The 27,270-nt window shown below is 58.1% G+C and overlaps 3 protein-coding genes across 5 annotated transcripts in view; all 3 read right to left on the reverse strand.

The window, feature by feature from the left end:
• Positions 1-963: 963 nt before the first annotated feature.
• Positions 964-4,158, reverse strand: LOC123853442 (somatotropin). 2 transcript variants are annotated; one of them, XM_054510607.2, is made up of 4 exons: positions 3,042-4,158; positions 2,774-2,926; positions 2,427-2,588; positions 964-2,137 (listed from the first exon to the last, which is right to left on the reverse strand). In XM_054510607.2, the coding sequence occupies exons 1-4, from the start codon at positions 3,240-3,242 to the stop codon at positions 1,937-1,939; spliced, it is 717 nt and encodes a 238-aa protein (XP_054366582.2). In that variant the 5' UTR covers positions 3,243-4,158; the 3' UTR covers positions 964-1,936. The 2 variants fall into 2 exon arrangements, with proteins under 2 accessions (XP_054366582.2, XP_064439581.1); XM_064583511.1 differs by having other exon boundaries at positions 2,134-2,588; positions 2,774-2,890; positions 3,048-4,158.
• Positions 4,159-10,508: 6,350 nt separating this feature from the next.
• On the reverse strand, positions 10,509-14,869 carry CD79B (CD79b molecule). The gene is made up of 6 exons (XM_045888018.3): positions 14,609-14,869; positions 13,866-13,910; positions 12,698-13,000; positions 12,347-12,465; positions 12,034-12,075; positions 10,509-11,924 (listed from the first exon to the last, which is right to left on the reverse strand). The coding sequence occupies exons 1-6, from the start codon at positions 14,664-14,666 to the stop codon at positions 11,826-11,828; spliced, it is 666 nt and encodes a 221-aa protein (XP_045743974.1). The 5' UTR covers positions 14,667-14,869; the 3' UTR covers positions 10,509-11,825.
• A 3,336-nt stretch (positions 14,870-18,205) lies between these two features.
• SCN4A (sodium voltage-gated channel alpha subunit 4) overlaps positions 18,206-27,270 on the reverse strand; it is a 42,527-nt gene continuing 33,462 nt past the window's right edge. Inside the window, exons 18-25 of one of the 2 annotated variants that reach the window (XM_064583649.1) lie at positions 26,741-26,914; positions 26,501-26,623; positions 24,918-25,196; positions 24,609-24,662; positions 24,203-24,340; positions 23,602-23,706; positions 22,727-22,997; positions 18,206-21,962 (exon numbers count right to left, since the gene is read on the reverse strand). In XM_064583649.1, coding sequence (XP_064439719.1) covers positions 20,737-21,962; positions 22,727-22,997; positions 23,602-23,706; positions 24,203-24,340; positions 24,609-24,662; positions 24,918-25,196; positions 26,501-26,623; positions 26,741-26,914 — 2,370 coding nt within the window. In that variant the 3' untranslated portion in view covers positions 18,206-20,736. The remainder of the gene's footprint in view (positions 21,963-22,726; positions 22,998-23,601; positions 23,707-24,202; positions 24,341-24,608; positions 24,663-24,917; positions 25,197-26,500; positions 26,624-26,740; positions 26,915-27,270) is intronic. The other variant, XM_064583650.1, reaches the window with a different exon arrangement.

Raw genomic sequence — 27,270 nt, forward strand, 5'->3', positions numbered from 1 at the left:
ATGACCCATGAGCCCCTTCTAACCCCCAAAGTCCATGATTTTAAGCCGGACACTAAAAGAATGATCTATGGCAGGCGAATGGTTTCTGAGCTAAGAAATGGAGCTCTGGGTTCTGATTATCCCAGCTCTCAACCACTCCCCAAGAACTTACTAAATGTCAAGTATCCAAAATGAATACAGATGGGTCTTGTTTTAAAGAAAATTCATCACAGCATATACAAATTTGAACTTTTCAAGATTAATTAGGACACTGACTTTTGTATTATAAAAGAATCATCGATTCTGTAAAATCATGTTTGGATAATAGAGTTACTCTGAGCATCTAAGTATTGATTTATAGGTCACTACTTAGCGAAGGTGCTTGGGTGACCAAAGACTTCATTCTACAGTGTTAACCACTGCCCTTGTAAGTTTATGTGGAAATAAGAAAGAAACAATTGAGAAGCGATTAGCAAAACAGAATTTGATTCAATAACAAATATTTAAACATTCCATCAGAAAACACGGGACGCTCCAAAATTCAGTGCAAAAGAGCTGCAATTTCTTGAGGGCTGTAATGGGTCAAACACCTCGGAAACACCATTTTATCTAATCCTGACATTAGCCTTGCAAGGCGATATGTTATCATCTCATTTTATGGGTGAGGAAACTGGGTCCCGGAGAGGTTAAGTAATCTACTCCTGAGCCTAAATTCAAGTCCAAATATTTCTGATTCTTTCCCTCACAAGTTATTCCAATCCACTGCCCTTAGAACAAATCACTCACTGACAACTCGAAGAGCAAATGCGTTTGGGTTCATTTTTGACCTTAAAAATGTTTGCAATATGGGCGCGCCTAGGTGGCTCATTGGGTTAAGCGTCCAACTCTTAGTTTCGGCTCAGGTCATGATCTCAGGGTCGTGAGATCGAGCCCCGTGTCAGGCTTCGGGCTCAGTGCCCAGTCCGCTTGAGAGCTTTCCCCCATCCTGTCTCTCTCTGTGCTCCTTCCCCCACTTTCGCTCTCTCTCTCTCTCTAAAATAAATAAAGAAGTACAATATTTTTTAAAATGTTTTCAATGTGAATTAGTCACCAATGTTTAAAAATCAGATTTCACGTGAAAGTCTGGATGTCCTGCGTGTCTTAAAAATCAGGAGGTTTGGAAGCCCTGCCCTGTGGTCCTGAATGGCGCCAAGGCCTGAGTTCTCCAGGTTACTCTGGCCCCCATGTTCTGGGTTGTACCCCGGATGAGGAAGCGGCGTGTCAGTCAGGACTTATCCCTTCACGCCCAGCCCTCCTTACTTTCTTAATTATCTACCTGGCACCTGCTGGTGCTGAATTTGCAACCCCGATTTAGTGTCTTTCCTCCACTTCCCTTGCGACCGTTCAGATCCCCAATATTCTGGGTCTGTTTGTCCCAAAGCCTTTTGCATCGTTCCTGTTTTCCAAAAGCAGGCACGTCTAATGTGTACTTTCTGCACAAAAGTAATTCTGATCTCTCTGATTGTTTTCTCCCATGTTGGGGCATTTGGCTTCTGTACTCACTAGCTTGTCTTGCTTTCCACTTCTTCCCGCTCTTGGGGGCTAGATTTGGTGTTGTGGGGCCCATGGGGGAGGAAGGAACACCTCCAGAGACTTCATGGGGGTGCGCCTGACCTACGGCTGCCCAGAGAGCTGCGACCCGGGGCCTGGGCAGGGGACTTGATGAGCGACAGACAGGAGTGAGTGTGTCCGTTCCTTTCTAGCCCAGGAAGAATCGTGTCAGTTACCCTTCCCAGCAGATCCCACGGGATGCCCGCGGTGGTCTTCCCGGCCTGGCCCTCGCCCCGCATAACAGCATGAGACCTACTCAGATGCTGTGATGCAACTTTATTTTATTAGGAAAGCACAGTGGACAGGGAGTGGCCCTTTCCAGGGTGAGGGGAGGCTCAGGGGAGGGGGTGAAAGGGAGGCCCGGCCACTAAAAGGCACAGCTGCTTTCCACGAAGCGGCGGCACTTCATGACCCGCAGGTACGTCTCGGCCTTGTGCAGGTCCTTCTTGAAGCAGGAGAGCAGCCCGTAGTTCTTGAGCAGCGCGTCGTCACTGCGCAGGTTTGTGTCAAACTTGTCGTACGTTTGCTTCAGGATCTGCCCGGCCCGGGGGCTGCCGTCTTCCAGCTCCTGCAAAAGGCGGGGAGGGAGAGAGAGACGCAGGCCTCGGCCGCTGCTCCTCCCGGTCCCTGCGGGTGCGGCCCTCCCCTCCGGGCTCAGGGAAGGGAACGGAGGATTCACGGGGGGTGGGGGGACCGAGGAAGCGCTCTCAGGGGTCAAGGCCTGACTGCTGACTATAAAGGAAGGGGCACCGTCGCCCCTGGAAGCCCCCCACCCCTCGTCTGAGCCAGCGGGGCCACCAGGCCCAGCAGAGGGCGGGCACGGCCCCCCAGGAGGGGACCCAGGGCGCCATCCCCACCCGCATCAGCGCTTGGATGCCTTCCTCCAGGTCCTTCAGCTTCTCGTAGACTCGGTCCGAGGTGCCAAACACCAGGCTGTTGGTGAAGACCCTGCTGAGGAACTGCACGGGCCCGAGCCACGACTGGATGAGCAGCAGCGAGAAGCGGAGCAGCTCCATGTCCTGCGGGCGGAGGGGGCGGTGGGCGCACCGGCCTGGGGGCCTGGGGGCCTGGGGGCCTCCCGCTGCCACCCTGCCACCCTGCGCCCCTCCCGCCCCAGGGGCCCGACTCCTGTGGAGAGGAGGGGCCGCCTTCTTGGAAGGGGGGAGGCCCCTGCCCCTGGGCCGGCCCGCCCTGGCCTACTCACGGATCTCTGCTGGGCCTCGTCCTTGCCCGTGGGGGCCGGGATGGTCTCCGAGAAGCAGAAGGCGGCCTGCGCATTCTGGATGGAATACCTCTGGCCCTCGGGGATGTACGCACGCTCCTGCAACAAGGACACCCGCCCAGGGCCGCCCCACTGCTTGACTCGGAAGCCCCTCAGGCTGTGCTCAGCAGACAGCCTCTTCGCTTTGATGAAATCACCCTGAACTCCTCACCCCTTCCTGCACCCCCCCCCCAGCACCCATTCCTGGGACGCTTACAAACTCTTTGTAGGTGTCGGCGGCCAGCTGGTGCAGGTGCTGGGCCCGAAGCACGGCGTTGGCAAACAGGCTGGACAAGGGCATGGCCGGGAAGGCGCCCACCTCCTGAGGCCAGGGCAGGCAGAGCAGGGTGAAGGCCAGGAGCACAGAGTTCTGAGGGCCTACACAGGGACACACAGGGACACACAGGGACATAGAGGGCAAGGCTGGGGCCCAGATGGAGAGAGGCCTGTTTCTTCCCAGCCCTTCCCCTGCCCCCGCCCCAGGACTGAGAACATGTAACGCTTGGCCAAACGTCCGGGCACAGACCTCTGTGCTCCCCTGCAGCAGCCCCAGAGCCCAGGCTTAGCGCCCCCATCCATTGGCAGGGCCCCCGCCTCGCCCAGCCCGAGGGGACTTACCTACAGCCATCGCAGCCGGGTGAGCTGTCCACAGGACCTTGAGCGCTTTGGGGAGCTGGGTGCTGGGATCCTGGAATTGGTCCCTCGTGGGCCCTTTTTATACCCTGGTCCCTTCTCTCTCTCCCCCTCCGCCCCCCCTATTTTCTCTATACATTTATGCATCGGGCCACTGGCCGGTCTGTACTGATGGATAATTTAGAGCCTCCTCCCTCCTGTCCTGTTCCCGCTCTTCTTGGGGTCATGTCCCCCAGGCCTTCCCTGCCATCTTCCCCTCTCCGATGTCACCGGCCCTGCACACAGGGTCTCAGCTTGAGGGACCACCCAATCGGTCCTCATTTCAAGGGGGAGGTGGCAGGCGCGCTCTGCTCGGGTACCGTCATGGGGTGGTCCGCCCAGGTGAGGAGGACCCAAACCGGTCCCCCAAAGCGGGGCTGTGTCAGGTCGGCTGTGCTGGGAGGGCTGCGCCACCTTTCCTCGCCCTCTGTTCCCGATCCTCCGCCCCGCACGGCTCCCCTCTGTCCACCAGAGAGAATGTGTGTCTAGGGAAAGGGAGCCCAGAACAGCCATGGATCCTGAGGTTTCTGGGCACAATTCAGCCCCAGATTCCGCTTCTGCTGCTGTCACCATCCCCCACCCTTTCCTGCCATCCCACCACCTGGTCGGGCCTGAGGCAGCTGGTGCTGAACGCTGACCTCCAGGGGGCCCCAGCTCCACACTGTCCACTCCCCACCAACTCCCCCCCTTTTCCCTGACGTGGGGGCACCCCCAGGTGGCTGGGGCAAAGGACCCAAACTGGAGGCATCCCCCCTGCTCCTCGGACCTGCTACAGAGATGCAAACCAAGGAGAGAAGTGAAAAGACCCAGGCCCCAAGTGCTTCCCCCCGCCCCCCAAGCCCAGGCACCGCCAGATGATCTCAAGATTGGAAGAGGCCTTGAGGGCTTGGGTCTCGTCCCCAGCACTGGAACTCCGGGTACAGCACCCCCACAGATGCTCTCTCCAGTCACCCTAGTCTCCTCCCAGTCTTTCTTCCCCTTTAAATATTCGTACAGAGCTCGTCACGTTGTGACACGTTTGACCCCCACAACCATCTCGTGAAGGCAGTATTATTACTCCCCATTTTACAGAGGAGCTGACCGAGGCTCAGAGAGGCTTGCTCGCGCCAGCTACCTCGGCTGAAGCTGACCTCCAAAACCCTGCTCTTCCCCTGTTGATCATCCCAGACTCTTTCTCCCGAGCAGAGTGGGTGGGCCACTCGGTCATTTCATCTTCTAAATCCCCCTCAACACAGGGATTTTGTGTTGCCCCCTCATCACGAGGGTCCCTTTGCCTCATTTTGTCCTCCCCTACGAGGCAGACTTTTGTTCCTCATTTCTGAGGCGAGACTGGCCCAGAGACACAGGGTGCACGTCGGAGATCAGGTAGCCCTGCAAGGCGGGGGCCGGGAAGGCTTGGGTAGGACAGCCGCCCTCCAGCCTCCTGGTGCCCAGGCTTGGGGACATTGTGGCATCTGCAGGCCACCAGCAACAGATCACCCCCAGGGCTAAGAGCAGGAAAGAACACATTCCCCTCCGTGTAAACCTTCCACCCCTTGAGTCTGAGAACATTTAGCACTTGCCCTGTGGGAAAACAAACAAATGAACCAGCAAACCCTTCTAGAGGTCATTGGTTATGGTGTTGACAACCAACGTTGAAAAGTCACACCCTCGTGGTCCAGGACAGGAGTACTGGCGTCTTGCCACCTCCCACTTTTAGGATACAGCTTCCTTTTCTCCCATCATTCTGGAATCATTGCCCAACTGTGCCCTGATTCACTATCTGTTGGGGAAGGCACTGGACGCATGGAGCTGTTCCCCAGGGAGGGCTGAGGGAGGATCAGAGTGGGCTATCATTAAAGATGGAGGCCTGAGGAAAAGGGGAGCGTGGGGAAGACTTTCCTCTCTTCCCTGCAGCTCTACCACAGAGGAGGGGCCAGGAGCAAAATGGAGGAAGCTCTCTGAGGCCCACACAGCCTTCTACCTCCTCGCCCCCCTCTTTCCACCCTGTGGAGGAGGACTGATGTGGAACCCTTCATGACCAGTTTCTAGCTCATGGTGGGGGGACTTGTATGTGAACTGTGGACCACGGGTGAAGCGTCAGGCCTCCCCTAGGATTGAGGGTACAGGAGCCCAAGTTGGGGACTGCTTAAGAACCACGCAAGGTGAGCACGGGGGAAGTGTGGCTGAGGTTCCCCACAGGCAGGGTACTGCCAAGAACAGATGGAACTGGCCAGATCAGGGGAGGGGCTCTTCTCTCCTCACCAAACCCACTTCCATTGACCCCAGAACTAGATCAGCTCACGGGACTCTGGAGGTCCCTGAGGATACCCCTTTGGGGTTACCATGGTAGCAGCAAGAATGGAAGGGTGTGGAGGTAGACTTGGGATTTTCCCTCTGGTGCTGGCGAGTCATCCATGCTTTCTTGGGGCACCAAAGGGCCAGACCCCTGGCTTCTCCAGGTTCAGAGATTGTCAAACCATGGCCTCCGTATGGTGGCCGGTAGGAAGAGGCTGTGATTAGCATGTCTGGGGTCAGCCTCAAAAGACTCGAGATGAATTGCCCCTCATCTTGGAATCCATGAAGTTCAGTGTGTTTGGAAGCCCTTCATATTTTCAGATTTGAAATCTGGGGCTTTCTGTACCTATTATGGAAGCTCATGGATCTGCTCTTGATCAGAAAGTGGCCTCTTTCAGGCTTCAGGAACCCCTCTGAGGTTCAATCCACGGGGTTTGGGGCCGACTTATTTTGGAGTCGTACTTACCACAGCCTTAGGGCCAGCCTCAGAGAGACTGGTAACCGTTCTTCCCACTTCCCCCACCTTGGTCACTTGAGGCTCACATTTCCCACCACGAACTCTGTGCTGTCTTCCTTGAGGCCCGAGGCTGGGTACCCCTGGGATATAACTCCGCCTCCCCTTTGCTTCCAGCAGGAGTCCGAGCACCACGTCAATCATCCAGCACTGGGTCAAGGTCTCTAGAGAATGTTATGTGGGGGTTCCCAAAGGCTTCGTCAGGGGAGGTGGGGAAGGAGATCAACATTTCTGAGTGCCCACCATGTGCGAGGCTCCGTCCCGGCTGATTGGGGTGGGAGGCCCATTTCAGAGGAGGACACTCAGACTCAAAGAAATAAAGTAGTTTGCCCACAGTCTCTTGGCTCCTAAGTGATAGCTGCCCAAGGCCCCCATCTTCCCACCACATGGAACTCTTTAGAACCCTCATCCGGGAAAGACAGTGGCGCTGTTGGGCATGGACAGAACTTTCCTCAGCACAAAGCTAGCAGAGGAGGGTCAAATCCCCGCTCAGATGTTCAGTGAAGCTGGGGGGAATTGAACGGAAGGAGCTTCACCCCAGAATGAGGTCCACGGACACCAAGAAAAGCTGCAGAAAAAACAACCCGATGTAACCCAATTTAATGAACCAAATCACATCATCCTTCACATGTGAATTGCACGTTTCAGTGTGCATCATGTTTTCACTTCCTTTATCTCTTTGGACCCTTGGGTTTGCCACAGGGCTCAAGCAGGGAGGAAGGGCCTTGGAGGGCTTGGGGGTGGGGGGTAGCATAGGGGTAGGCACTCCTGTGGGTTGATAAGGGTGTTGTTTACCCTGGCTGAGAATCTCTGAACCATCTACAAGTGCATAACAGCCTCCATAACTGGACCTATTAATTTCCACTTTGGGGATTATTCCCCAGGGAGACAGTCCCATGGATAAAGAAGTAGTGAGGGGCACCTGGGTGGCTCAGTCGGTTGGGTGGCTGCCTTCGGCTCAGGTCATGATCCTGGGGTCCTGGGATCGAGACCCCCGTCAGTGGGGCTTCCCTCTCAGCGAGGAGTCTGCTTCTCCCTCTGCCCCTCCTCCTGCTCTCTGTCTCTCTCTTTCTCTCTCAAATAAATAAATAAATAAAATCTTTAAAAAAAAGAAAAAGAAAAAGAAGTAGTGAGTACCCAGGTGTGTCCAGCAGCTGTGGGAAGTCTGGGGTGCTTTTCTGATTGGTGCCCTTTATTGGAAATCACCTCTGACTCCTTTTACCTAATTCTGTGCTTATTTATGGACATTTTATGCCCCTTGTGGGACTGTAAACCCTTCGAGGCTGGATTCATGCCTTTCATCGATTCATTCATTCACTCATTCTCTTTTTCATGCATTAACTGGTTCTAGAAGTAGTCATTGCTCTTTCTATGTGCCGGATATCGTACCCGGCAGATGGGCATACCCAGATGAAAAAGACACCATCTTTTCTCTGCTGGAGCTTACGGTCTACGGGGAAGAGAGACAAGAGCAAACAAATACATAATGGCAAAATATACAAGGAAATTTCACGTTGCCAAAAATGCCATGAAAGAAACAGCTAAGATAGAGAGGTGAGAGCAAAGCCTGGGAAGACGGGGGGACAGACAGCAGGCCCAGTCCCAGAGCCAGGAACTCAACCAGCACGTGCTAGGTGGGGTGAGCAAATGCGAGGACGATGCCAAGGGAAGAACTCAAATACCCACCCACCCGGAAATGATAAGGTAGGCCACCTTGTGTCTCCATGTCCTTCTCAGAGAATGAATTTAAAATGAGAAGTACCCCCCAAAAAACCATAAAAAGTACAAGATCTTGCGATACACGGCACTACGTGCATGAAAAAAATTTAAATGAAAAAAAAAAATAGACAAGGCAGTATGCAGATGCTGATCACAAATATTCTACACGGACTCATGACTTGCAGAACCTGAGCCCTAAGCGGGACCTCCCGAGGTGTCTGGCACCGCCCCCCTCCCCCCTGCTTTCACCACCAGAGAAAGTGGTGTTCAGTTGGAGAGAAAGAGGTCTTTATTTATTTATTTTTAATTTAAGAAACGCACGAGGATCCATCTAAATGTACTTTAACAAACTACACTTTGAATTCAGGATTGAACGCTAGTTAATCTTTGTGTGCTGTGGAGTCATCTAAGTTTCCAGGTAGAGGCTTTGGACTTGGAGAGGTCGCTGAGGTATCCCAAGTAGAAGGTGTGGTTTTTTTTTTTTGTTTGCAGCTGAGTCACCGGCAGATTCTGAGGGTGCCGGAACCAGGAGCACCGTGGAGAGCCGGACTCACCCAGGAATTTCACAGATGTGGGCTCTGAATCCGGCCCTGAGGGTCATCTAAAGAGCAGAACGCTCGCAGACAGAACTGGGAATCCCAAACCCTGTGTTCCAAGAGGGCCTTTTGCGGCCCCTTCGCAGAAGACTCAGACACCTGCTAAGGGACAAACACTACCTACCAGTGACACCCACACAGTGGCAGCTTTTGACATTTTGTTTTGTTTTTCTGTCACCTCTGATTCTGCTGGAAAAAACACCCAAACCCTCAGGTCAGAGAGCACCCCAGGCCTGGCAGCACCTGCATCGAAGGGGCCGGAAGTCAAGCTAGAACAAAGAAGGAACCAGCCTATGCTTACAGCAGGGCCCCGAGGGACCCGGTTGGATTCCCCCAGTGGGCAGTGGGGCATGTGCCCACCAAGGCACCTCAGGGCTGTGTTCTGTGGAAGGGGAGGCCTGGGGGAGTTGGCCAGAGCGGGACCCCTAGAAGGATGGCCCCGTGGCGCGAACTCCAGCCAGGCTGGGACTCGTGTCCTTGTGTGTTGGGACTTGGGAACAATGGGAAATGTTTGCAGATGGCCAGTGTTGTCCCAGGATTCTCTCCTCCCTGGTTCTCCTCCTTCTTTACTTCCTCCTCAATGTCTCCATGCTGCAGAGTCCTCCGAGGGAGGCAGAGGCGAGGTACCGGGAAGAATGCTGGGTTTGGCATCAGCAGGCGTCCAATCCCCCAGAAGCTATGACTTTGACCCATTGTTATCTTCCTGAGCCTTGATTTGCTCATTTATCAAATGGGGATGATGCTGCCCCCTTCCAGGGTTATGCTGGGGCTTATGCAAGATTATGTACATGAATATGGGGCTGTTCGATACAGTTTTATTGGCATTTCAGAGGTGCTCAATATGTAAGTATTTTAGGGGCCCAATAAAAGATTTTGGTTCATGTTCTGTATCCTGATTTTGGTGGGGGGGGGTATATAAATCTGCACATGTGCTAAAATTCATCAGACTGTATACTGAAAGAAAACAAAGTCAATGTTACTGTATGGCAAAAAAAGAAAAAGAACAGCATCTGGTTCAACTCCCTTCCCTCAGACAAGTTTTTATGATTCCCATTCTACAGATAAAGCAACTGAGACCTGAGACTTTCATCACCCCCACCAGCATCACGCAGTTTCATCGGCATTGCCTCAGTCAGTTCTGGGGGCCAGGGGCCCCTAATATAGATAGGACAATAACCAGAGCATAAGCCCCTAAAACAGAAAAACAAAAACAAAAACAAAGGAAAAAAAAAGACAAACAGACCAGGGAGGGCTTCTACATCATGACCATGAGGGCAAATACCCTCTAGGGGTGTCCAGGGTAGGAGGCAGGGCTTGCGGCTCAAGTAAGTCTCGGCCAACAGCACTGCGAAGCGCTAGGAAAACTCAGTGATCCAAAAGTATTAGTCTTTTGGTAAAGCCAGGGCTTCTCTAGACTCAGGGCAGCCCCAGGTCAGGGGAGACCCTGCTGGGGGGAGAAGTGAAGACACCCTCCCACCCCCAGCCCGGCTGCTAGGGTCCCTGGCGGAGGTAGGAGGACAGAATTAGCGCCACTATGCAAAGCAGCAGGAGAGGAAGGGCTCCAGCTCAGTGGAGGCAGATGCCAAAACAAACCAGTTTCCTCAGGGCCACCCGGAGGCCACGGAGGCCACGGAGGGAGCGGGCCCTGCCTGGCCTGCCCAGCCTGGCTCCCGGTGAGCGCCACTGAGCCACGCACACATGGACTGTTGGAAACCCCAGGCGCAGGAAGCTTAGCCCCCTGCCCCACCCCACCTGCTGGTCCAGCGGGGAAGCTGGTAACAACTGGTGGCTGTTCTTACTGGTCCCCACACGCTGGTCTTGCTTCTCCAGTTAAATTGGCCCTTCCCTGGGGGCAGGGATTTCTCTGGCCTGAATCTAGAGCATGAGTGGCAAAGAGGTGTTTCAGGGCGCCCCCCCCCCCAAGGTCCATAGGAAGTGGAGCGAGGCCTGGCTTTGCACACGGAGGTTCATTGCCCTTAAGCTCCCAGCTGGGAACTGCTCCTGTCCCTCCTGCAGCCGGCACACTGGGGCCTAATTTGTAGGGCCCTAGGGATCATTTTGTGGGGATGTTGGGGCTCTAGGGGGCCTCCAATGTGGTGCTGGGAAAGGCTGAAGGGAGTCACCTAAGGACCCCCAAACTTCACCACTGCAAAGCCTCCTTCTTTAGGAATCTCTTTCTTGCGTGGCTCTGGGTCAGGCATGGTGGGGAGTAGTTTAACTGGAGACAAAGGCCAGCATGGGCAGCACAAGGCAGGAACGGGGCTTGGGCAGGGACTGGGGATATTTGGGAGGGCTTCTTGCAGATGGAGGGCCTTCAGGGACAGAAGGATTGGGAATGGGTGGGCAAGGGCAAGCTCCTTCAAGGCTGAGACCCCTGCCCTACAGAGCAGGACCCAAGTACTGCTTGTGGGCTAAAGGGAATGCAGGATGAAGGCTTCCTGCTAAAAAGGGCTACCAGCCTTTCTCTGATCTGGGCCCAGCCAGGGAAAACCCGAAGGGCGTAACCACAGATCCCAGCCAGGCTTTCAGAGAGAAGCCCTAGTGAGCCCAGGAGAAGCCCATGAGATCCATGGCAGTGATCCTCTCCCACACCCTCCGGGCCCACAGAGGTCCAAACATTTGTGCCCAGAGAGATACTCTGACCCACCCCATACCCATAGATGTCACAAGCCTGTGTGTGGTTTCTCGACACACTGTTTATTCCATGGGAGAATGGGATCAAGGCTAGGAGCCCCCTGGGGTGGGAGAGGATGAGAGAGGGTGGGAGAGGGTGGAAGAGGGTGGGAGAGGGTGGGAGAGGCATGTAGCCCTCTGTGGCCCATCTGTGGCCAAGTGGGATGGACCACGGCTTTTCCCGGGCTCTGCAGGAAGCTGGTCTGCTTGAGTCCCTTTGCAGGTTCCAGACAAGCCTCTGCCTTCCCCGTCCCGAACATGGGCTGCATCCCCACATAGCACCCCCAGAAGTCTGGGTCCAGTCTATCCCCAGAGAAGTCCCCACTCCAAATCACTGCCCTGCCCTGCGGCCCTTCCACTCCAGTCTCTGCGCCAAGAGCTGGGGACCAGGGGCCGGGGGGGCGGCAGGCAGATGTGGCAGGCCAGCTTCAGAGGCTGACCGAGGTCCAGGGAAGTGGGGATGAGCTGGGAGCTGGAGGCGGCTCTCACACAGCCAATGAGGGCCCGGCTGGCTGGGCCCAGGGGCATGGGGAGGGCCGGCCCCTCACTCTTGACCTGGGTGCTCCCCGACTGACCACTTCACCTCTCCTGTCCGCAGAGTCACTATGTCCTCATAGGTGGCCGTCTGGTCGATGTTCAGGCCCTGGAGACACGGGATGGCGCTCAGGCCTTGGCTCCTCTCTGACCACACCAGCGGATAGCCGCCGACCACCCCACAGCCCTCAGCGCTGTGGGGCCCCCCTCTTCCTTACCTCGTAGGTGTGATCTTCATCCATCCCAGCCTTGCTGTCATCCTGGCGGGGCAGGGGATGGAGAGCAGAGTGTTAGCTCCCGCCACCCCATCCACTGCTGGGCCAGGCTGGGGAGCGCCGGGGAGACTGGGCCGGGGAGAGGGATTGGGGGCAAGGGGTCAGGCGTCAGGGGGTGAGGAGCACTCAGAACAACTGAATGGATGAAGGAGAGACTGCATAGGTGAGTCAATGGGTGGGCTCTGGGGCCGGGGAGATGGAGACCCTGCCCCCATCTGGCCTGCCCCATGGCCGCCTCGCTGGCTGCCGCGGTCACCTTGTCCAACAGCAGGAAGATGGGCACGATGATGAAAAGGATGATGAGCAGGGTCTGGATCATGATGATGCCATCTTTTAGTGTGTTCCTTCGCTTCAGCTGTGCCAAGGTGCTTAACCCTGTGGGGAGGCGGCGAGGGGCGGTGAGGCTGGGGGCCCCCTCCAGGCCTGCGCCCCTCCGGACCTCCTCAGCGGCTCTCCTGGGCCATCTGCGGCCGCGGCCACCTTCACAGTGTGGCCCCCCCCTCAGGCGGCAAGCTGGGCCGGGTGGGGTGCAGATGGCTCTACAAAGGCTCCGTGGCCCCGTCGCCCTTGCCCCCCAGCCCGGCTGGAAGGCAGGTCCCAAACCCACCCATGACTCGCAGCTCAGTCCCGCAGCCCTTGCTGAGGGACCCCTCCGGGCACTTCTGTTGGCAGAAGTAGATGCCGTTGTCCTGGAACTGGATGCCTTTGATGGTGAGGGTGAAGATGGAGCCGTTCTGGCTCTGTAGGATGCGGCCCTCGTCCAGCAGCGGCTTGGGCTCCAACTCCATCTTCTGCTTCCAGAGCCAGCTCACGGTTCCCAACTCCTTTGCGTGGCACCTGATTTCCACTGTGGCGCCTCTTTTCCGGGCTATGAAGCGTGGGTTCTGCCAGATGCTGGAGCAAGCGCTTCCTGTGGGCGCCAAGGCCGGGATCAGCATCCCGCGGAGCATCTTCCTGACTGCCTGCCCCGCCGTGGGCCCCTCCCCTCGTGCCGCTACCCCAGCTCTGCCCCCTTCGTCTGTCCTTGCTCCTGGGCATGGGACAGTCATGAGGCAGAGGTGTGTGGGAGCTGAGCCCCATGAGTGGCCGCAGGCCAAACCACTGTGTCCTGCCCCTTGCCGACTGCCCCCACCCCAACATTTGATTTTCCTGTAGAAGGCCTCTGGAACCTTCCAATTCCTTTCCATGCCCATACAGCTGCGTGATCTAGGCCTCACCCACTGGGGCCTCTGCCCATAGGGCAGCCTCCCACCTGGCCTGGTGCTCCCACTTTTTGATTCCTAAACCTTCTTTCTCAGCTTGGCGAGCTCTTCCCACCCACCTGCTCCAAGAAGCCCCCTTCCTGCATTGTTCCCAGCATTCCCAGTGAGAGACCCCTGGGAATCTCTGAGGCCCTGTGGCCTGTCGGAGCCCCTAGGGTTACAGGCTCCTTCCGAGGCTGAGTCTGACCCAGCTAGACAGACCCAGCCTGAGTCCTCGGTGCAATTCCCTCTGGCTTCCCCCCTCCCACCCCGGGTTGAGCCACACCCCTTAGTTGCTGGGACTGGAGCGCTTATGTCTAATGAGGGTGACAGCTGGCAGGAGGGGTGCTGGGGGGGGCCTCGGAACCAGGCCTCTGAGATGGAGACCCTAAGGAAGCCTAGAGATGGGTGTCCTGGCTGGGGACATCCGGGGGAACAAGAGCACAGGGGCCACCATGGGACAGCCCCTGGGACCAGGACCAGCATTGGACACACACATACTTGCCCCCAGAAGGGGCAGGGGAAGTTGCTGACCTTTGGGATCCGGGTACTTGTCTTCTGTTTTGGCTGCAGGCACACCTGCTGGGTGGGAGGAAGTAGGCGGGACTGGGCCAGGGCTCTCCACTGGAAACTGGCTGCCCCACCCCTGCGGCCCCTACATTCCTAGACCCACTTCCTCCTCCAGGGACATCAAGGTCAAGAGACCTCAGCCCTCCCTGGCACTGCTCTGGAGAGACTGGAGTGGGGAAGAGTCACCAGAAATCCACCTCCCAGTCCCCCTCCTGCCTTGGGCCTGTCGGCTGGCCTTGAGCAGACACCGGGATGAGATGGGAGGAAGGTCACAACTGTCTTCCAGACCAGGGGACCATTTCTGGAACATGCACATCCCAGGGTCTGGTTGGGGGCAGCCTCTCTCCCATGTCCCCCGCCCCCCCCACCACACACACACACACACACACACACACAGCCCCCGAGGGACTGGGGTAAACCATACTCCTTTCTTCCGTCCCCGTCCTAGACACCAGCCCCTCGCCCCCAGCTCAGCCGGACACCCTCTAAGCAGAAGAGGGGCCGGGGCCCCACAGGCCAGAGCTACTGAGCGGGGTGACACCCACAGACCCAGGCCCCAGGGCGGTCCGAGGGAGACAGGAGGCAGAAAGTGGGAGAGACAGAAGGCGGGGGCTGGAGAGAGGGGGACACAGAACAGAAAGGCCGAACAGCCCCCGGGGGTGGGGGTGGGGGGTGGGGTGGGGGCCCGCTTCAGGGGGGCGGCGTACCTGAAAGTAGCAACAGTACCAGCCAGGTGCCAGGCGCAGGGCGCAGCAGCCCGGCCATGCTCACCGCTCCGTCCTGGACCCCAAGCTGGTGGCTAGGACAGAGGCTCCTGGGGGGAAACGTGTAACTGCCTGGGCTGCAGCCCGTCCCCTCCCTGCCTCTTCCCCACCAGGCCCCTTCCTGCCATGCAAATTGGGACCCAGGGGAGGCACCAGCTCTCCTGGGACCCTGGGGAGGGCGGGCTCTCTTGTCAGCTGTGCAGCTAAGGCTCACAGGGCACCACAGTGGATGACTCTGGGAGGCAAGGGCCACTGGGTCATCCGAGGGCATCTTGTGCTCCCCTCCCCGCACCCCCACCCCACTGACGGTCCTGTCCTGGGGTCCCCAGGCTTCCATGGCGCAGTCTAGGTTCCCAGGCCCTTAGCTGAAGACACCCGGGTCCTGGGGGTGAATGCGAGCCCAGCTCCTCGGCTCTGGGCCGGCTTGCACTCTGCAGGAAGAGAGGCACCAAGGAAGGGTGGTGCAGGGGTGCTGGGGATGGTGGGGGTACTTATACTGGGCCCAGGCCTGGCACCTGGAGGGGCCCAGCGGGCAGCCTCTTGGCTGGAGCGCAGGCAGCCATGTTGGGGCTTGATGATTTGTCCCTGTGGAGGCCGGGAGCCACAGAAGTTCTTGAGCAAGAGCCAGATGTGGCAGCTACTTGGCCAGACCCTGGCAAGAGGCCTCCCTCCCTCACTTGGTGAGAGAATTTGCTAGAAGCTGCCAAAGGGGGTGGACTTAGGTAGAGACAGCTTAGAAAAAACCCACCACTCAGGAATCAGGGGACTTCCAGGGAGTTGTCCATAGCTCCCAGGTCTTGGGTAGGGGACAGGAGCCTAGTGCGGGGAAACCTCCAGGTTCTGACACTCAAAAGCTCTCTGGCTTTATCTTGCCAGTCAGTAGAGCAGTGGATGGAATCATAGCGTCCAGAAACTTGTCTGAGTTCCTGTCTGTGTCCCTGAGTCAGACATAACTTTTGCACCTTTGGCCGGGGCCGGGGGGGGGGGCGGTTGTCAGGGCTGCCCTTGTGCAGTGCACAACCTGCACAACCACACATGGCAGGCTTGCATACCTCAGCCCCACAGCCAAGCCCACTCTGAGTTTTATGTTTCCCCCTTTTTCTCTCTTGTCCCCTCAATCCCTCTTTTCTCCCAACTCCCAGGAGGGCAAGAAGGATGCTGAATCCTATGTGTCTTCTGCCTATATCTCGTTCTCCCTGCCACCCTCCATTTTTCAAACAGCCTACATTAGTGGTGGGTCTGTTTGGGTTTAGAGAGACGTGGACCTGCTCCATGCCAGGGTTGGCAATGAGAAAGGCAGGGGTCTGGGTGGTACCCCCTCAATCCTTGTGGACACAGGCCTCACCTGGATGGTAGGGGCCACCGCCAAGGAGTGCGGGCCAGGACCAGAGCTATAGAAAACAGTGACAGGAGGGTTTAGGTTTCACCCAAGGAACAGCTCGTTCCTGGCAGTCCCAGATGTTCTTGCTGTTTCCAGATGTTCCAAATGAAAAAAAAAAAAAACATTTCTCTGAAAAGGCGTCAGATGTTCAGTTCACAGAACAAACAACCCAGGAATATAAACATCACCTGAGGTCAGCCTGGGGACCACAGGCCCCTTGTGCTGGGGTTGGGGGGTGATAGGAGAACCCCCAGAGGAATGGGGGGAAAATCCAGGGGTTTCTTCCTTTAGCAAAGTACTTCCTCATGATGGAGACCTTGGTTAGCTTTGGAGCTAGTGTCCCCCCAAAGTTGGGAAGATAATTGGGGAAGACTTGGGGCACACACATCTGTGTGTGTGTGCGCGCGCGCCCACGCACGTGTATGCTCACACGATGTGTTGCCTCGGCTGCGTGGTGTGGGTCCTGCTCAGGAGCTGGGCCCGGGGCCCAGGGTGACTACAGGGGGCACGGAGGTTGGGGGGCAGATGGCATCTTCCAAACACACCCACACACCCACATCCCCTGTGGGCAGGCATGCAGATGTGGTCTTTGGACTTCATTCCCATTCATGCCTGGCAGGGATCCATTTTCAGGAGTGGGTGGAAGCAGTGGGGCCCCCACCGCCTGCAGGGTTATTTGTCACAGCTGGGGCTGTGCTGTTCCTTCTCCGGTGACAACAGCACAGAGTTCTGTCTCGGGTTGTGACGCCTTTTCTTTCCTGGAACAGGAGGCCCCATAAGCCCGCTCCCGCCTCTGCCCCCGGCTACCCTGGGCTGCACACCCCAACATTTGGCAGCCTCCACCTCCCCTTTCCAGGAAGGCAGCTTTCAAGACAAGAGATGGGGGTGGAGGGAGAGGGGACAAGGGGCTTAGGAGTTTGAGGAAGCAGGAGGTCAGGAACCCCCAGCACCCCAGGGGAGGGTGGGAGAGGGCAGAACCTCAGTTTGGAAGGAGGGGCTCAGACCTCCGCCCCTCCCCCAATCCACTCTGCCTGGCCCTGCTGGGCTTGCTGTTCTGTGGCGGAGGGTGGAGGCCCGCTGGCTAAGAAGGAGGTAGGCTTGATTCCTGGCCCTGTAGTGCAGCAGCCAGAAAGCCGCCCCAAGTTACCTGGTGGTTCTCAGTGAGGAGTGGTCCCACCCCACCCCCGGGGCATTGGCAAAGGCACTGGGGCCAGCTGATAGCTGATGGGGGGGATGATTTTGAAATATTGGCTTTTGTTTTTCATCTAGTATTTTGCCTCTCTTCCTGCACTAGTCAAGGCTCAGAGGAAGGGTGGGCCAGGGCACCCTGCAAGCTCTCCTGTCCTTGGAGCTGGAGAAGCCCCAGGCGCAGTGTGGAGAAACAGAGTGAGAAGGAGCCCCCCGCCCCAGGGAGGGAGGTCAGCACCCCGGTGGGAGAGCTCAGAACCCTGCAGGGATGCTGGATCCCTCTCCCCACGCATAGAGAACAGCAAGGAGGGAAGGGGCCTCAGGAATATGGCTGAAGGACGTCAGGGTAGCCTGTGGTGGCCCTCCCGCGCCCGCACAGGTGCTATGAGCCAGGAAAAGAGGGTGTAGAAATCTTGTATAGGACGAAGTGTTTCCTAGTTTGGACAAATACAGCCCTGGGAGTCAGAAATCAAGTTGTAGAAAACAAAAGTATATATAAAGCTATTTCACCCACCAGGACTGTGGACTTAGCTCACGACATCATACTACTCATTGTCACAGGTCCACGGGACCCTGGGCTCTCTGAGGTCAGAGGCCAGAGGTAGGGTCCTTAGGGGGACAGTATCTGTGAGGAGGGGTGTCCCTTAGGCACCTCGAGGCCCCTGGGGGACGCAGAGAAGCGAAGGAGGCTTTTAGAGAGGAGGTGCTGGGGCCACTCGGTCCCAACGCCATTTCCTGGGCACCATCATGGAGCGGGGGGGGGGGGGGGGGAGCGTGGCACTGCCCGTTGGGGAGGGGGCCACGACCCCTAACCTCACCTGGCGTCTTGGACTCCAGCTAAGAGGTTGGAGCTGTAACCTTAAAAATAAAACTGCCACTTATCTTACCGGCAAAAGACGGGTTAATTCGGGAAGAGCAGAGAATTGCAAGACCAAAGAAGCAAGCTAGGCAAAACTAGAGGCACCGCCACGAAGGGGAGAACCGGCTCCTTTATAGAGGAAAGGGGGACTTTGGGAAGGCTGTTGTAAACACAAAGTCTATTGGAGGAAAGTGGGAGTAGGGAGTGTGGTGGCTTCTCATTGGCTGAGTTCTGAGTGTCTCTCATTGGCTGGGCTGTTGCCAGGGCAGGAGGAAAGCCTTTCCTCTCCCTGCCAGATAGTAAAGTGGTAGCCACTGCAAGGTCCACCTCCTCCTCTTGGGTCTGCAATTGATGAGGAGCGGTGGAGCCTGACAGCTCCCCCAGCTGAACCTCCCAACTCCGTTTTAGTGAGGCTTCCCTTTATTAATTTTCAAAACCCAAGTCTCCTTTTGGAGGGGGGGGGCAGGAGAGAGCTGGACTGGGCCAGAAAGGGAGTTGGGGCCCTCCTTATCTTGCCCTCTACCCACCCTGAGGTCCCCCAAGTCTTCCCCATTTGGCTCCAATCCCCACCAGCCCTTCTTGCTTCTAGCAGCCCTCAGACCCTGTCAACGTCCACACAAGGAGGTGCAGAAGGAAGAAGCCTGCACATGAGAGGCACCCGGGGAGGGGGGTGGGCGGGGAAGGTTTATTATAAGAACTGTACAAAGGAGCCTGCCTGCCAGCCTGGCTTGGGTCTGTTCCCACCCAGACAGAGTGGGAATGGGTGTGGGTGTGCAGGGGAGGGGGCCATAGGCAGGGGAGGCTCTGCAGTCTGTATGAAGTCCAGTGGTGAGTATCCAGTCCAACAGATGCAGAGGCTCTTTGGGCCACCCCAGTTTGGGGCCCCAGTTTGAGGGAAGGGCAGGGGGCAGGGTGCTGGTCAGGGAGGAGGCTGCCCTCTCTAGGGCGCATCTTCTGAAGCAAGAGACAGACGGTTGCAGGAAGGTAGAAGGAGTAGGGCCTCCTTTCCACGGAGGACACAGGCAAGAGACGGGGAGTGGGGCTGGGGCAATGGGTGTGATGAACGGAATAGGAAGAAGGGACAATGGGTGGCAAGGAGGCCAGAGAGTAGGGCAGACAGAAAGGAAGGCTCCAGCCTGTGGGCACACGCACGCACACAGGCACACACCCACACACACCCACACCCACACACCCACGTTGTTTTGGAGGTTTCGCTGCTTCCTGAGTTTTAATCAAACTGTTCACAAGAAACAAGAGAGAGAAGAGGAACTAAGGGCAACGGGGACTCAACGTGCAAGCCTTACCAGACACGTTCACACTCATCCACACAGCACAGGCACACTTGCCTAGGACACACACACACACACACACCAGACTACAGAGGCACATTGACACAATACACACACACACAGGCGGGACACAGTGCTTCGTGGGCTTGAGCACACACGCAGCTGTACACACAGGCGTGAAGCAGACACAAGGCACACGCGCACGTGAGTAAATCCAGTGACGCCTGAGCAGGTGTCTCACTGCCCCCTCTGGGCTCGGCCTCCGTCCGTTCTCTGAGCGACAGAAGAGGCCTGGCACGGCCACACCCAGACCAGTGGTACCAACAAAGATGCTGCCTGGCGTGCCAGGCAGCGGGACCGGAGCCAGGTGAGCTGTGCATGTCCCAGGGTTGAAATGTCTAACATGGGCTCGGCGACAACACTCTTGGGACCACTTTGAGGAGGGGGAGAGAAGGATGAGGAGGGAGGAAGAGATGGGTGTGGTGGGGGATGAGGCTGGGTGAGGCTACAGAGAGCCCTGTGGTGCTGATCGGGGAAATCTACCTCCTGAGCTCCAGGGTCCCTGCCCCCGCCCCAGGTCTGGGCGCTCTGGCCAAGGAAGCCTCCTGTGCAGTGATGCGGCTGGCGGGACCCCACCTCTATCAACCCGCCATGCTTCCTAGAAGAAGATGGTTCTTGAGTGGACTCCTCCCTCCAGCTCTTCCCCCAGGGGCCAGCCAGGGAGCCAGGGGCTGCACAATGGACAAAGCGGGATGTGGTTTCAGGGGCCACAAGCCCCGCCAGATGCATCAGGATCCAGTGGCCAATCGGACTCGGGGAGCCACTTGTGGACCAGTGACGTTTCTCTTCTCCAGGAAATTCGTGGGCTGGCAGGACGAAGCTGTATCCCAGTCAGGGGAGGCTTGGCAGGCCCTGGGTCAGGTGTCCGCTCTCACTGAGTTAAGACATCTTTATCCGGGAGAGGCCTGGGGGGGCCTGTAGCCCTTAAGACTCTGGTGGCAAGACGACAGCTCATCCCTCCACTGTAGGCTGGCTCCTCCCCCGCGTGGGGGGCAGAGATCTCTGGTGTTCCAACCTCCCCCAAGAGGAGAGGCCCGTGAGGGGGTGAGAGCAACTTGAAGTGAGAAACCAGGGAAGCAGGGGGGAGGTGGGGGGAGCCTCAGGCCCAGGGTGGAGCCTCCGAGGGCAATTCCCATTTTCCATGGCCTGGGTGTCAGCCCCAGCGTGGCCACAACCTGTCCCCGACAGGGAGCCGGTCAGCGGTAGACTCAAAGCCTGCTCCCTCAGCAAGCAGGTACCATGAGTGAGTTTTGGGGGGCTGTGCCAGGCTCAGCTGGCTACCTCGCTGCTGCTACTAGACAAGAGACTCTTTGACCCCCGGGCGCACTGTCTGCCCCAGGGGTGGGGAGGGAGGGAGGGCAGCATCCGAGGGGCTCATGGGCGTGAACCCAATGGCAGGTCCGGTGTCCCCTGTCCAGCCCCTTTCCTCACCCGTGCTCGGCACGCCGCTGTTCCCATTCCCGTGGCCGTACATCTTGCTCATGGTGGTGGCGATCAGGCCCTCCTTCTCTGGGCCACTGTCCCCACTACCGTCCTGGCTGTGACGGTACATGTAGGACGCCTGCTTCACCGTGCGCTTGAGCAGGTGCTGGCGATAGGCCCTCTGGATCTTGATGGCACACACCTCCTCGTGCTTCCTCTTGAGGGTGGTGGTGATGGGCTCGTAGGAGACCTTGGAGGGGTTGGCGGCCATGAACTTCTCCTCCATGGTCTCCTTGAGAGCGTCCATTTCCCCAGAGTCGCCCAGGACCTCCTTGGTGAGGGCAAAGAGGATGTCCAGGCAGTGGATTTTGTCCCCCGGCACCATGGGCAGGTCCAGCGTGATGAGCTTGATCTTGTTGGGCTTGGCGATCCTCAGCGGCTCCTGCAGGGTGTCCACGAAGTCTGAGAGGCGGCTGTAGGCAATGAACTGCGTGGCGTCGGGGTCGAACTTCTCCCATGTCTCGTAGAACATCTCGAAGTCGTCCTCGCCGAGGGGCTCGCTGCTCTCCTCGGTGGCCACATTGAAGTTCTCCAGGATGATGGCGATGTACATGTTGACCACGATGAGGAAGGAGATGATGATGTAGCTGCAGAAGAAGCAGATGCCGATGGAGGGGTTGCCACAGTCACCCCTGACGCTGGTGCCCGGGTTCTCGAGTGTCGGGTCACAGTCGGGGGGCCCGCTGTTGAGGATCGGGTTGAGGAGCCCGTCCCAGCCAGCCGACGTGGTGATCTCGAAGAGGCAGATGATGCTATTGCCAAAAGTCTCAAAGTTGAACATGTCATCGATGCCCGACTCCTTCTTGACGTAGGCAAAGTTGGACATGCCGAAGATGGAGTAGATAAACATGACCAGGAAGAGGAGGAGGCCGATGTTGAAGAGGGCCGGCAGGGACATCATGAGGGCGAAGAGCAGAGTCCGGATGCCCTTGGCCCCACGGATCAGCCGCAGGACACGCCCAATCCGGGCCAGGCGGATCACTCGGAACAGTGTGGGGGACACGAAGTATTTCTGGATCAGATCGGAGAGCGCGAGGCCTGCAGGGAGCAAGTGTGAGGAGCACTGTCCGTGGGGTAGGAGGCGGGGTCAGGGAGCGGGGGGTGGGGCGAATGCAGGGCTCAAGGGGGCCTGGCCTGGTATGCTCCTCCCCAGAAGCGAGCAAGAGAAGCACAGTCCAAATGGCCTGACCCATGAGGCTGGGCTCCCCCAGGGTCCTGGGGCCAGGGGCTCTGCTCTGCCCTGACACAGCCGGAAGGAGGTGAGATGTGCCCAAGTTGATGGGGTTCAGGGTAAGCCGACCCCCAAGGCTGTTTGTAGATGCCCCAGATGAGACAGAGAGGGAGGACAGCTGTGTGTGTGACTCGGAGCGTGACTTGTTTGTGACTCAGTTTCCTCATCTGTAAAGCAGAGGTGGTAACAGTGCCTACCTCCTGGGATAGCACAGTGTCAGGCAAATAGTAAATGGTCAGTAAATGGTGGTTAGTTGCTATCATGATTACACACGTCTGTGCACTTCTGTGTGTATGGAGACTGGAACCATCTTCTGTCTTCCACTGGGCTCACGGGCACCCGAGTGTGCATCTACTGGTTTCTAGAAGTGTATGCGTGGGTGTGCAGGTGACAGACTGCCTGTGAGCCCGGCCCATGTGCCTTTTGTGCATTAGGTGTGATGTGCATAGGCAGCCCGTGTGTCCTTGTACATGCATGTGTGAGCTTTCCACGTGCAAGAGCAGGTGCGTGAACGCAAGGACGGGAGCGGTAGGCCTCCCTGAGTGAGTCTGCCCGGCCCGGCCCCGCTCACCCACGATGGACAGGATGACGACCACGAAGTCGAAGATGTTCCAGCCGACGGTGAAGTAATATTGGCGCAGGGCGAGCATCTTGAGCATGCACTCGCCGGTGAAGATGATGATGAAGACCATATTGATGTTGTACAGGATGTCCACTTTGAGTTGACTCTGGTCGTCCGTCTCCACCATCATGGTGACCATGTTGAGGCAGATCAGGATCATGATCGTGATGTCGAATGCCTGCTTGGTCACGCAGTCGTACACCATGCCCTGGAGCTTGTTCTGCAGCGTGGGAGGGGTGCGGGGGTGCAGGTGGGTGGATTTTGGGGGGTCAGTGGTCAGGACCCACACAGGATGTGGACAGGCAGGAGACACAGGATGACACAACAGCATGAGAGAGAGACAGAGACGGGGGGGAGGAGGTGTTAGGGCTTGTGGCAGAGTCGGCCACGGCAGGGAGGGGAGACCCATCCGGACAAGCCATTCTGGGGGGTCCGTGGGCTTCCTCCTCACTCTAGGACGCTTCCTCCTCTCAAGGTCCCCCGGCAACCTCTCATCCTTCTCCCGAAGTCATTGCTCACGAGGGAGGGTGTCTGGACATCCTCTTCCTCCCGCTTCCAGGGGCCCTTGCCCCAGAGGCCACCCGCTGAAGGGGTGGGCCGACACTGGGGGCGAACCAGCGACTGGGGTTTATCAGGTTGCTGCTGCCCCCCCACGCAGTGCCTCAGGGCGGTTACAAAGAAGCAAGCTCTCCAGCATGGGGACCCAGCCTCACGCCAGGGACACCACCTGGTGGGCGGAGGACAGCCTGCATTTTGCCCCCAGGGGCCCCCTTGGGCAGAAGGTTCATCCAGGCCGCAGGAGGAGGGGCTCAGAGGGCCGGTACCTGGGGCCGGGGAATTGGCTTCTGAGGCTTCTTGGAGCCAAGCTTCTTCATGGCATTGTAGTATTTCTTCTGTTCCTCCGTCATGAAGATGTCTTTCCCTCCGAAGTATAGTAGGATGGTGTCTGTAAGGCCAGAGGCCCCTCTTCTCGGCCTCCAGGGCCTCCCCACCTCAGGCCCCACCCTTAAAGCAGCCCGCACCCCAGCAGGGGACCCGGAGGGGCCAGAGATGGGGGCTGAGGGAGGGAGGAAGGGGATGGGGGTCTGCGGGGTCCAGAGAAAGGAGGGAGGGGTGCGGGGTGACAGAGTCTGGAAGAGGACCAGCACCGGCTCATCGCCTGTTTGGGGCCAGACACTCGCCATCGTATCTCGATGGGTCCTCTGAATGACCCGGCTGGGTAGGGAGCATCAGCCTCGTTTCTTAACAAGGTAACCAAGGCTCACAGAGGCCTAGTCCCTCTCTCACGGTCGCCGGGGAGGGTCTGAACCCGGGCTTGCTGCCTCAGTCACGCCACAGTAGCTGCTGAGGCGGCACGTGGGACTATCCCAGGGGACGGGTGAGCGAAGGAGGGAGGATGGAGCCCAGGGAAGGTGGGATACTCATCTTCTTCTTCTGCTGGTTGAAGTTGTCGATAATGACGCCGATAAAGAGGTTGAGGGTGAAGAAGGACCCAAAGATGATGAAGATGACAAAATAGAGGTACATGTAGATGTTCACCTCATACTGGGGCTGTTCTTCCTTCTGCAGAGGCCACAGGACAGGACAGGCTGGGACGGGGTGGGATGGGGAGGTTGGGGGGGGCATGTTGGCTGCCCCCTGCTCCCCATCTCACTGTGGGCAAGGAGGGCCTGGGGCCCAGAGGTGGGCCCTTCCACCCCTAGGCTGCCGAGTCTGGGGGCTTCTGAGGAGGTGGCGTGGGGCCGGGGATGGGCAGAATTGCCACTGTGTCTCTGGTTGCGTCCTCTCCCCGGGCTCACTCACCGGCCACGTCTTGGTGAGGCCCACTCACCTCCCGGGAGTCCACGGCCGCATACATGATGTCCATCCAGCCCTTGAAGGTGGCCTGGGAGAGTGTGGTTGGGTGTGAGGAGAGGGGCTGTTTGCCGTTTCCACCATCCATGAGTCTCCCTCCTCACCCCAGCCTGGGCCTCCCCAGGGCCCCACGGGGCAGGCGTCACACAGAGACCAGAGAGGTCTAGATACTACCCAGCACTGGGAGCAGGTGGGGGCCTCCTAACAAGGAGTAACGGTGGGTTCAGGTACAACACAAATCTGGGAGTGCTCCCAGTTTTGTGCGAGGGCAGCAGGTCACACTTACCACCTGCAGGAGGGAGAGGTAGCCTAGACCCACGTTGTCATAGTTGACTTTGACGTTGAGCCAGCGGACCTGGCCTGTGTGCATCAGGTTCTCACACTCGGACTTGTTGTTGACCTCGGAGATGTCAAACCTCTCAGAGGTGGTGGTATTGATGCAGTAGTAGAACTTGCCGGCGAACAGGTTGACACCCATGATGCTGAAGATGAGCCAGAAGATGAGGCAGACAAGCAGCACATTCATGATGGAGGGGATGGCTCCCAAGAGGGCATTCACTACCACCTGGGGGGCGGGGGGGGGTCATTCCCAGGTCTTTACCCAGGCCCCTTTGGGACAGGGCTCCCCACCTACACTAACCAGGGCACCAGACAAGGCTGGGCATTGTTATTCAGGGAAGGCTTCCTGGAGGAGGGTCACTCTGAGCCAGGCCTGGGGGAGAAGTCTGCTGGGCTCTAGGTTGGGGGGTGGGGGTGGGGAAGTGAGGAGTAGGGTTGGGGGTGCTGCTGGCCTATGGTTGAAGAGAGCTCTCTGCTTGGCTGGAGCCATCAGCCCAGAGTCGGGGCACTAGGCTTCTCTGGAAGCAGCTTGGCCACGGGTCACTAGGCAGGAGACAAACACTCCTATCTCGGCCCCCATAGGAAACTCAGCCCCTGTGACCCGGCCCCCTCCTCATCTGCTCCCAGTATTAGAGACACAGAGACCGAAAAGAAGCCATCGTGGGTCTTCAAAGCGGCAGGACCCTGTGCCCCACTCCCCAGCCCTGGCTGCACAGGCCAACTTCACTCTGTCAGGCTGGGCCAAATCTGAGAATTGTGCTTTTTCAAGGAGATGCTGTTTCATGACCTCCAGACAGAGTGGGTGGCACAGACCTGGTAAGGCCCGGGGTAGCTCTATTCTTGGCTGGGGCACCAACCAGCTGCATGGGCAGGTCATTTCCCCTCGGGGAGGAGGGGTCCCTGGTTCTGGGGGCAGGAGGACCCAGCATTGGCTGGCCCCTTGCATGAATAGGAGGGAGCCCCTCTGGCTGAGTGCCCTGTTGGCTTGTGACCAGCTGTCCCTCCAAGTGGGTCTTGTTCCCAACAGACCTCTCTTGGCTGGGGAGGTCCCAATTGTTTCAGCCAAAGCTTCTATTATTTACCGTCACTTCTGTTCTCAAGGGCCTGAGGGAAGGGTGGGCAGGCTCAGAGGCCAGGCACAGGACCCACCGGCTCACCCAGGTCTCAGAGCCCTGGCGGCCCTGGTGTGAGGCTGGGGAGGAATGCCTATACACCCATCGACCTGCCTCCCTTCCTCCCTCCCTACCCCCGTGCCCTCACAGCTCCCCCCTGGGAGCTGATGCAGCCTCTGCTGTCCCCCAGCGGTGGCAGGGAGGAGCTCCGGAGGGGCTGAGGGCCGGAAGGGGCCCTTGGGTGGTGTGGGAGGATGTCTGGGGGCCCTCAGATCTTGCCTTCAGCGGGGCCCAGAGTCTGAGGCCTCTCCTCCCCCCCGTGGTGGCTGGAGTACAGACCTGCGCCCCCTGCACCTTGCTCTGCGGAGGCTGCTCCCCCAACCCCTAGCCCTCCTCAGAGCCCGCCCTCGGCACCCACCCTCATGCCCTCAAATCGGGACAGCGCCCTCAGGGGACGCAGGGCCCGCAGCGTCCGCAGGGATTTGATGGGACCCAGCTCCGAGTAGCCCAGCCAGTTGGCCACCAGACTGATGATGGAGACCTGCAGAGGGAGGGTGGGCTGGTCAGGGCAGGAAGGGCCTCAAGGCCAGGGCTTTCTAAGCCCCTCGGCCTCAGGGCCACCTCTGGATCTGGCTCACATCCCCCGGGGCAGACTCACATCCACAATGAGGAAATCGAGCCAGCACCAGGCATTGGTGAAGTACACCTTGAAGCCGTAGGCCACCCACTTGAGCAGCATCTCCAGGATGAAGATGTAGGTGAAGACCTTGTCCGCGTACTCCAGGATGGTGCGGATGACTCGCCGCTGCTCGATGTAGATGTCCTCGAAGGCCTGGGGACGCCAGCATGGCCGGGGTGGCCGGGGCCCGGGAGGCCGGGGCAGCAACCACGTCCCCCACCCTGCCTGCTGTTGGGGCTTCCCAGGGGTCTGGCACTGGGTCCAGGCCAGGGGCAGGCGGCTGGCTTCTCCCAGACTCCCCAGGGCCCACGGGTGCCAGACCCCTGGGGAGAAACCCCTCAGCAGCCCTTCCCCAGGGGTGACAGTCATCTGCTTGGGGGCCAGCACCATGACACATCTTCAACCCTGACCGCCCCCCACCCAAGCACCTCAACATTCCCAGGGCCTTCCCACTTCTGCCCTGGCTGGCACCTATCACTGGGGGTGCACACAGAGTGGGACCCCGCCTG

This window comes from Mirounga angustirostris, unplaced genomic scaffold (assembly GCF_029215605.1).
Source record: "Mirounga angustirostris isolate CCGP_5_RB_7025 unplaced genomic scaffold, mMirAng1.0.hap1 SCAF_17, whole genome shotgun sequence".
Taxonomy (NCBI): Eukaryota; Metazoa; Chordata; class Mammalia; order Carnivora; family Phocidae; genus Mirounga; species Mirounga angustirostris.

Excerpts from the sequence above, each read along its gene's own strand:
- LOC123853442 (XM_054510607.2), bottom strand. The coding sequence starts at position 3,242 with ATGTCCCTGTGTGTCCCTGTGTGTCCCTGTGTAGGCCCTCAGAACTCT. Across the intron at positions 2,589-2,773 it reads ACGAGGCCCAGCAGAGATCC|GACATGGAGCTGCTCCGCTT; the intron begins GTGAGTAGGCCA and ends CTCCGCCCGCAG. Across the intron at positions 2,138-2,426 it reads GCATCCAAGCGCTGATGCGG|GAGCTGGAAGACGGCAGCCC; the intron begins GTGGGGATGGCG and ends CGCCTTTTGCAG.
- CD79B (XM_045888018.3), bottom strand. The coding sequence starts at position 14,666 with ATGGCCGGGCTGCTGCGCCCTGCGCCTGGCACCTGGCTGGTACTGTTG. Across the intron at positions 13,001-13,865 it reads CAAGTACCCGGATCCCAAAG|GAAGCGCTTGCTCCAGCATC; the intron begins GTCAGCAACTTC and ends TGGCGCCCACAG. Across the intron at positions 12,466-12,697 it reads GACTGAGCTGCGAGTCATGG|GGTTAAGCACCTTGGCACAG; the intron begins GTGGGTTTGGGA and ends GCCTCCCCACAG.